This window comes from Entelurus aequoreus, linkage group LG06, assembly GCF_033978785.1.
Source record: "Entelurus aequoreus isolate RoL-2023_Sb linkage group LG06, RoL_Eaeq_v1.1, whole genome shotgun sequence".
In the NCBI taxonomy this organism is placed as follows: domain Eukaryota; kingdom Metazoa; phylum Chordata; class Actinopteri; order Syngnathiformes; family Syngnathidae; genus Entelurus; species Entelurus aequoreus.
The window spans coordinates 47,820,119-47,829,785 of record NC_084736.1 but is presented as its reverse complement, the minus strand read 5'-3'; the positions used below and the strand labels follow the sequence as shown (position 1 = coordinate 47,829,785).

At 39.6% G+C, this 9,667-nt stretch overlaps 1 protein-coding gene across 5 annotated transcripts in view; it reads right to left on the bottom strand.

The window, feature by feature from the left end:
- The window catches only part of LOC133652301 (DNA polymerase kappa-like), a 51,836-nt gene that overhangs the window by 28,900 nt on the left and 13,269 nt on the right, over nt 1-9,667 (bottom strand). For 3 of the 5 annotated variants that reach the window (XM_062050895.1, XM_062050896.1, XM_062050894.1), the window contains exons 13-14: nt 8,375-8,423; nt 8,220-8,288 (exon numbers count right to left, since the gene is read on the bottom strand). In XM_062050895.1, coding sequence (XP_061906879.1) covers nt 8,220-8,288; nt 8,375-8,423 — 118 coding nt within the window. Of the gene's footprint in view, nt 1-8,219; nt 8,289-8,374; nt 8,424-9,288; nt 9,443-9,667 lie in introns of those variants that run through there. The other 2 variants (XM_062050897.1, XM_062050899.1) reach the window with 1 other exon arrangement.

The following is a 9,667-nucleotide window of genomic DNA, read 5'->3' as shown; positions in this document are numbered from 1 at the left end:
AAGGCCTTCACCGGTTCCTGCTTCATCCACTTCCGAGGGTCCAGGTCCTCCCTCTTGGGGCTGTGTTTCTTCACCATTTGCTTCAAAGCCCAAATTTTCTTCTCCATTGTGACACTCTCTCGCGTCGCCAACACCTTAACACGACCAGGTCAGCACTTTTACGCGTTAGAGCATCGGTAACAAACCAGTAGCTGAAGAACGGGGGCCACGCCTGATATGAAGACGCATAAGACTACTTGAACAGCGCTGGAGGGCGGATCCATGTTTGCTTAGCGCACACCCATGTGACAATAACATGTTTACTTAACACACCACTTGTAGTTGTGTCAAAGTATTCACAATACTGCTTTTTCCTAATACTCAAACACACGCACTAGTTTTAAAAGAATAACAATAAGACCAAATGGGGGTTTTTTTGCAAAAGAACCCTTCCAATAGTCAGCATATTCAAGGCTGGCCAACTCATTTTCATTGAGCCTCACATCACAGTTTTGGCTGCCCTGTAAATGTATATTTATTACACTGAACAACTAACAACTTATGTTTTTGCTCCCATTTCTCATGAGTTGAACTCAAAGATCTAAAACTTTTACTATACGCACAAAAGACCTATTCCTCCCAAGTATTGTTCACAAATCTGTCTAAATATGTGTTAGTGAGCATTTGTCATGTCTGTGTTGATCATGTTTTTGTTTGGCCATGTGCTGTTTTGTTTTTTGGACACTTCCTTAGTTCCTGGTTTCACTTCCTTGTTTTGTTTGGTTTCCATGGTTACCCATTAGTTTCACCTGTTCCACGTTTGGACTCACACACACCTGTCACCAATCATGTCACTGTTATTTAAGCCTACCTTTGTTCATCACTCGTTCTGCCTGCATTGTCCTTATGTCACTCTGGTTCATGTCTCTTTCTGACCAAGTAAGTTTCCGAGTCCATGCCATAGCTTCTGCTAATTAGCAGCTTCACTTGAGTTTTAGGCACGCAAGCCTTTTTTGTTGTATTTTTGTGTTTGTGGTAGTGAGTGATTTATGTTAAATAAATCCAAGCCTGCCTTCCCGCTGTCGTCCGGAGCCGTCTTTTGCGTTGGAAGAACAACCCTGCAGCAAGCTACGACCCCGATGTGACAGTATTTCTTCTTTGCCAAGATAATCCATTCAACCTCACAGGTGTGAAATATCAAGATGCTGATTGAACAGCATGATTATTGCACAGGTGTACCTTAGGCTGCTCACCATGATTATTGCTCAGGTGTACCTTAGGCTGCTCACCATGATTATTGCTCAGGTGTACCTTAGGCTGCTCACAATAAAAAGCCACTCTGAAATGTGCAGGTTTATCACATGGCACAATGCCACAGATGTTGCTAGTTTTAAGGGGGGGGCCTTTGCCCGTGAATTGAATGTTACCATAAGCCGTCTCCAAAGGTGTTTCAAAGAATCTGGCAATACATCCAACCGGCTTTACAACTGCAGACCAGGTGTAACCACATCAACTCAGGACCTCCACATCCAGCAGGTGCACCTCCATGATCGTCTGAGACCAGCCACCCGGACAGCTGCTGCAACAATGGGTTTGCATAGCCCCAAAATGTCTGCACAAACTGTGAGAAACCATCTCAGGGAAGCTCATCTGCATGCTTGTCCTCCTCTTCGGGGTCTCGACCTGACTGCAGCTCATCGTCATAACCGACTTGAGTGGGCAAATGCATATTGTATGTATACTAATGTATATTCGATGGCGTCTGGCACGTTGGGAGGTGTTCTCTTCTCGGATAAATCCCGGTTTTCACTGTTTAGGGCAGATGGCAGACAGCGTGTGTGGCGTCGTGTGGGAGAGCTGATGTCAACGTTGTGAATCAAGTGGCCCATGGTGGGGCTGGGGTTATGGTATGGGCAGGCGTATGTTATGGACCATGAACGCAAGTGCATTTTATTGATGTCATTTTGAATGCACAGAGATATCCGTGACGAGATCCTGAGGCCCATTGTTGTGCCATTCACCCGATACCATCACCTCATGTTGCAGCATGACAATGCACGGCCCCATGTTGCAAGGATCTGTACACAATTGGAAGCTGACAACATCCCAGTTCTTGCATGGCCAGCATACTCACCGGACATGTCACCCAATGAGCATGTTTGGGATGCTGTGGCTCGGCGTATACGACAGCGTGTTCCAGTTCCTGCCAATATCCAGCAACTTGGCACAGTCATTGAAGAGCAGTGGACCAACATTCCACAGGCCACGATAAACAACCTGATCAACTCTATGCAGAGTAGATGTGTTGCACGGTGTGAGGCAAATGGTGGTCACACCAGATACTGACTGCTTTTCTTAAACCCCCCCTCCAAAAATAAAGCAAAACTGCACATTTCAGAGTGGCCTTTTATTGTGGGCAGCCTAAGGCACACCTGTGCAATAATCATGCTGTTTAATCAGCATCTTGATATGCCACACCTGTGAGGTGGGATGGATTATCTTGGCAATGAAGAAATGCTCACTAACACAGATTAGACAGATTTGAGAACAATATTTGAGAGGAATAGGTCTTTTGTGTATATACTAAAAGTTTTTGAAAAATGGGAGCAAAAGTGTCGTGTTTATATTTTTGTTTAGTATACATTTTTTACTGATAGTGTCAATCATAAACTCCGGTACAAACAGTCCAGCAACTTGTCAAAAGTGAATAATTTCTTGTGTTTGAGTCAGGTCATTTACAAATGTAAACATGGTAGACTATAGACAACTAGGAGCTAGCAGATACACAGCAGCTAAGCACACAATAGCATACAAGCTAGATGTACGTATCTTTCATAAAACAATATCCTAGTGTAAAATAGTACATTTGTCAATACAAACAAGTATCAAATAATTATAGTTGCATATTACTTACACATTCAAAGTCTTCAACCAAGTATCCAGTAACAAACGTGTCCGCATCATTCAATTTACGGCATCAAGAGATTACCTTAATGAATTATTGTGGCCTGTAGGTGCCGCCAAAAATAATTACCACCCAACCTAACCTTTAGGGATTCCCCAAATGTGGTGCATAGTATATGTCCCGGGGACCCAAAAAGGTTTTCAGCCATGAAAGTCTTAAAAGTAAGTCATATAAGAATGTTTTTTTTTTCAAGTTTAGATCTATCTTTTTAAAGTTGTATGCCCTTTTTGTCAAAGAAAACACTTTTTTAAATGGACAAAACAAAAACCAACAATTTACTATTAAACATTTCAAGTCAAATATTTGATGTAAAGTGATTGGAACCTTAAATAGGTAAATAATTCATAATAACATTGATTTTGATTCATAATAATTTTTTGAGCATTGACCGTTTTAAATAAAATTCCACCTTGTAGGTCCCTTGGACCCTCAGAGGTCCCACTCACACAATTGTTAAAAGTTAGTCATATATACAGATATATATATTTTTTAAATACTTTGAACACTTACATTTCTAAAACAACTTCAGATCTATACATTGATCATAGATTTTTAATATGTTTATGTATTTTTTACACCCTTTTTTGTCAAAGAAACACCCCTTTTTCTATAGCAAAAACACATATTTTCCTCCCAAAAATTCAAAAGTCTAATATTTTGATGAGAGCCTTAAAGACAGCATAAATCCCTTACAGACGGTTATTAATAAATAGATTAGTGTTTTTTATATCTATCATTGTTCTCTGTTTGACTCATTTCACTTGATCAAACCTTTCCTAACATTCCACACCACAAAATAATAACAGTATTAGGGCTGTGAATCAATCAATCAATCAATCAATGTTTATTTATATAGCCCTAAATCACAAGTGTCTCAAAGGGCTGTACAAGCCACAACGACATCCTCGGTACAGAGCCCACATACGGGCAAGGAAAAACTCACCCCAGTGGGACGTCGGTGAATGACTATGAGAAACCTTGGAGAGGACCGCATATGTGGGTAACCCCCCCCCTTTGGGGGAGACCGAAAGCAATGGATGTCGAGTGGGTCTGACATAACATTGTGAAAGTCCAGTCCACAGTGGATCCAACACATCAGCGGGAGTCCAGTCCACAGCGGGGCCAACAGGAAACCATCCCGAGCGGAGACGGGTCAGCAGCGCAGAGATGTCCCCAACCGATGCACAGGCTAGTGGTCCACCCGGGGTCCCGACTCTGGACAGCCAGCACTTCATCCATGGCCACCGGACCTATGCAACTCCCCCTCGCAAGGGACAGGGGAGAAGAGGAGAGAAGAAAAGAAACGGCAGATCAACTGGTCTAAAAAAAAAGGGGGGTCTATTTAAAGGCTAGATTATACAAATGAGTTTTAAGATGGGACTTAAATGCTTCTACTGAGGTAGCATCTCTAACTGTTACCGGGAGGGCATTCCAGAGTACTGGAGCCCGAATAGAAAACGCTCTATAGCCCGCAGACTTTTTTTTGGCTCTGGGAATCACTAATAAGCCGGAGTTCTTTGAACGCAGATTTCTTGTCGGGACATATGGTACAATACAATCGGCGAGATAGGCTGGAGCTAAACCGTGTAGTATTTTATACGTAAGTAGTAAAACCTTAAAGTCGCATCTTAAGTGCACAGGAAGCCAGTGCAGGTGAGCCAGTTTAGGCGTAATATGATCAAACTTTCTTGTTTTTGTCAAAAGCCTTGCAGCCGCATTGTGTACCAACTGTAATCTTTTAATGCTAGACATAGGGAGACCCGAAAATAATACGTTACAGTAATCGAGACGAGACGTAACGAACGCATGAATAATGATCTCAGCGTCGCTAGTGGACAAGATGGAACGAATTTTAGCGATATTACGGAGATGAAAGAAGGCCGTTTTAGTAACACTCTTAATGTGTGACTCAAACAAGAGAGTTGGGTCGAAGATAATACCCAGATTCTTTACCGAGTCGCCTTGTGTAATTGTTTGGTTGTCAAATGTTAAGGTGGTATTATTAAATAGATGTTGGTGTCTAGAATCTTTGGGCACCACACAATTCCAATCAATTCTTGGGGGTAATTATTCGATTCAGAATTGATTCTCGATTGAAAATCAATACTTTTTTAATAACATTGGCTCCCAGTTCTATGAGTAACTACATTCCTCCATAAAATTGACAAACAGCTCTGATGAATTTCTAAATGATTTAAAGATAACTAGTTTTGTTTAAAAAAAATCTAACCAAACATTTAATAAAGTAAAAAACTGCTAAGGCAACAAGAGAAGTATCCAACATTTTTTTCTAACCAACATTTGTACATCATATACGATCATCTACATCAACAATATGATTTGTCTGAGTGGCTGAACAGGACAAATGGAAAAAAATCAATAAAGAAATATAAAAAGTGATATTTTTTTTTAGAATTGCTTAAGAATCGTTACAAATAAGAATTGTGATTTATTCCAAAATCACCCCCAAAAAGTATGTATGATTACTACTGATATCGTATCATTTATTAATTAATTAATCAATTATTTTTTGGTACCGGCCAATACTCAAGGTTTCAATATCGGTTTTGGAAGTGAAAAAATTATATAATATAAAAACATTTTTGGGGGATATCTTGTTGCATGATTAGATAATCTCAAACTATTTTACCACTGCAGAGTTACAGTCTGGATGAGGCTATGTATATACTTCAGAATCACATTATTAACCGTGTGACTATTTTTTTAACTACTTCTACCAACAGCTATGGTGGCAGAAGTAGTTAAAACATCCCCACATCTGCGGTACCTGCCAAAGTTCCTCATTGTATCCCATTGGGTTTAGTTTTTTCTTGCCCTGATGTGGGATCTGATCATGTGCAGCCCTTTGAGACACTTGTGATTAAGGGCTATACAAATAAACTTTAAATGATTGATAAAAAAAAAAAAGTATACAAACCCCGTTTCCATATGAGTTGGGAAATTGTGTTAGATGTAAATATAAACCGAATACAATGATTTGCAAATCATTTTCAACTCATATTCAGTTGAATATGCAACAAAGACAACATATTTGATGTTCAAACTGATAAACATTTTTTTTTTGCAAATAATAAATTAACTTTAGAATTTGATGCCAGCAACACGTGACAAAGAAGTTGGGAAAGGTGGCAATAAATACTGATAAAGTTGAGGAATGCTCATCAAACACTTATTTGGAACATCCCACAGGTGTGCAGGCTAATTGGGAACAGGTGGGTGCCATGATTGGGTATAAAAACAGCTTCCCAAAAAATGCTCAGTCTTTCACAAGAAAGGATGGGGGGAGGTACACCCCTTTGTCCACAACTGCGTGAGCAAATAGTCAAACAGTTTAAGAACAACGTTTCTCAAAGTGCAATTGCAAGAAATTTAGGGATTTCAACATCTACGGTCCATAATATCATCAAAAGGTTCAGAGAATTTGGAGAAATCCCTCCACGTAAGCGGCATGGCCGGAAACCAACATTGAATGACCGTAACCTTCGATCCCTCAGACGGCACTGTATCAAAAACCGACATCAATCTCTAAAGGATATCACCACATGGGCTCAGGAACACTTCAGAAAATCACTATCACTAAATACAGTTGGTCGCTACATCTAACTCTACTATGCAAAGCGAAAGCCATTTATCAACAACATCCAGAAACGCCGCCGGCTTCTCTGGGCCCGAGATCATCTAAGATGGACTCATGCAAAGTGGAAGTGTTCTGTGGTCTGACGAGTCCACATTTCAAATTGTTTTTGGAAATATTCGACATTGTGTCCTCCGGACCAAAGGGGAAGCGAACCATCCAGACTGTTATCGATATAAAGTTCAAAAGCCAGCATCTGTGATGGTATGGGGGTGCATTAGTGCCCAAGGCATGGGTAACTTACACATCTGTGAAGGCAACATTAATGCTGAAAGGTACATACAGGTTTTGGAACAACATATGCTGCCATCTAAGCGCCGTCTTTTTAATGGACGCCCCTGCTTATTTCAGCTCGACAATGCCAAGCCACATTTAGCACGTGTTACAACAGCGTGGCTTCGTAAAAAAAGAGTGCGGGTACTTTCCTGGCCCGCCTGCAGTCCAGACCTGTCTCCCATCGAAAATGTGGGGCGCATTATGAAGCGTAAAATACAACAGCGGAGACCCCGGACTGTTGAACGACTGAAGCTCTACATAAAACAAGAATGGGAAAGAAGTCCACTTTCAAAGCTTCAACAATTAGTTTCCTCAGTTCCCAATCGTTTGAGTGTTGTTAAAAGAAAAGGCCATGTAACACAGTGGTGAACATGCCCTTTACCAACTACTTTGGCACGTGTTGCAGCCATGAAATTCTAAGTTAATTATTATTTGAAAAAAAAAAATAAAGTTTATGAGTTTGAACATCAAATATCTTGTCTTTGTAGTGCATTCAATTGAATATGGGTTGAAAAGGATTTGCAAATCATTGTATTCCGTTTATATTTACATCTAACACAATTTCCCAAAAAATATGGAAACGGGCTTTGTACATGTAAAAATCCGCTTGCTTACAGGAAGTTGCTCTGTGTTGCACACTGTGTCTGTGTTGTGCTGTCTTTCCTGTGTTTGTACTGTTACTGTCGAGTGTAATTCCAAATTGTTAGAATATATTTATCTATTAACCGTAAAGGTGCGCAGGCAGCAATTACACTAAACTACTAAGTTCAATACAACGCCACGAAATGGTCCGCAAGTTTGAGAACCTGGTTGAAAAAATATACAATTCCACGTAAATCTTTTTGTTAGTCAAAAATTTTAAAAAATTCAAATGCATTTAGCAATAAAGTACTTTATTGACACACATTATTTCCAAGCTTCCACAGGACACAGAAAAACAATGTGGCGGGTAAGATATGGCCCCTGAGCCTTGAGTCTGACATCTAACTGGTTGAAATTTAGCACAGAAGCTGCTTAGTTATGTAGAAACAAAATGTGTGATTTTTTTGTTGTTGCAGCATCCCTTTATAAAACAGAAATATTCATTTATTGCTAAACATCACCATTTAAAATTAATAAATAAATAGAATATTCCCGAAATAGCATGTAATAAATATAATCATCACCCATTTGGCATATTAAACATAAAAAATCTCAGGTTTTTCTTCTTCTTTGGATAATACATAATAACCCTGCCACATTATGGTTATAAAATATGTCCATTATTTTGATATGCATGATTTTTTTGTCAACAGGTTTGTCTAAACCTTTTTCCAGCATCTTTGAATAATAAATGAATGTCACCTGAAGAACCTGTCAATGGTGTTGAGACCTTTGGCCTTTTTGGCGGGCAACGATGACAATGAGTCATGTCTGGAAGGGATATGATCGTACATAATGCATGTTAGTAGGGAAAATGCTGACTCTGCATATTTATTTGAAACAATATTCCGTCCTACCTTTTTGTTTTACCTCTCCCCGCGTGTCTTGGTGGAAAGATGCTTCTGTCTGTGAACAAAAACACTCAACACCTTATTTTCTTGCGTCGGACAAAAAAAAACAAGAAAAAAACAAGCACAGCACACAAAAAATGACATTCATCCATTGGGGATCCAACAGGAGCACTTTAGAGAGATAAAGAGTGCAATTTCTAGGGGACGATTGTTTAAGGTGCTCAGACTGCTTTCATTACTGGAAACAAAATAGGTAAGAAAGTGATCCAGACAATTCCAAGGCCAGGGCGAACAAATCCCAGCGAAGTCAGAAAAGATCTGTTTTCACTGTAGGAATCAATACGAGTGTCTCACTGACTGTAAATCAAAAAGTCATAGGTCATCTTCGCAAATAGACAGACATGTGCAGCTCATACAACAGAGGGATGCATTTACGCATTGCTCAAGAAGAAAAATCATGAATAAAATTTGGTACTGCAAACAAGTGGTACAAACATTTACAGTTCAACCAAAATTTGGGATTTTGCACACCACAAAAGGACATCAGTAACTGTAAAGAAGAAAGATGATAAAGCATATGTATTTCAATATAAATGACTGCATTGAACCAAATATAATATAGGTATAGCTAGGGATGTAACGGTAATTACCGTATTTTCCGGACCATAGGGCGCACCGGATTATAAAGTGCACTGCCGATGAATGGTCTATGTTCGATCCTTTTCATATATAAGGTGCACCAGATTATAGGGCGCATTAAAAAAAAAAAAATTCTAAATGGAAAACACTTCCTTGTGGTCTACATAACATGTAATGGTGGTTCTTTGGTCAAAATGTTGCATAGATTATGTTTTACAGACCATCTTCAAGCCGCTTTCTGACAGTGGCTTCAGGATGCACGTCTTATTAACGTGGCTTACCTTCGGCAGCATCTTTTCCCCGTCATTTTTGTTGTAGCGGTGTAGCGTGCAAGAAGTGTCAAAAGATGGAGCTAACTGTTTTAATGACATTCAGACTTCACTTAAATCAATAACGGAGCAGCAACTCCTCATCTGACTGTGGCTCACTACTGCAATAACAACGCCGGAAATGTGCCTTGTGAAAAACCGTCCGACTGGAACCCTCTAATAACTAAAGTTCCTTGGGTGAATAATGTAAACTCACTATATCGGTATGTTTTAGCGCTTTCATGGCGAGTTTACTGACAGATATAAGTAAGAACTTTACATTACTTTATATTAGAAATGGCAACAGCGGAGGATGAATGTCCCATAAGAAGAAGATAAAGAAAAAGAAGAA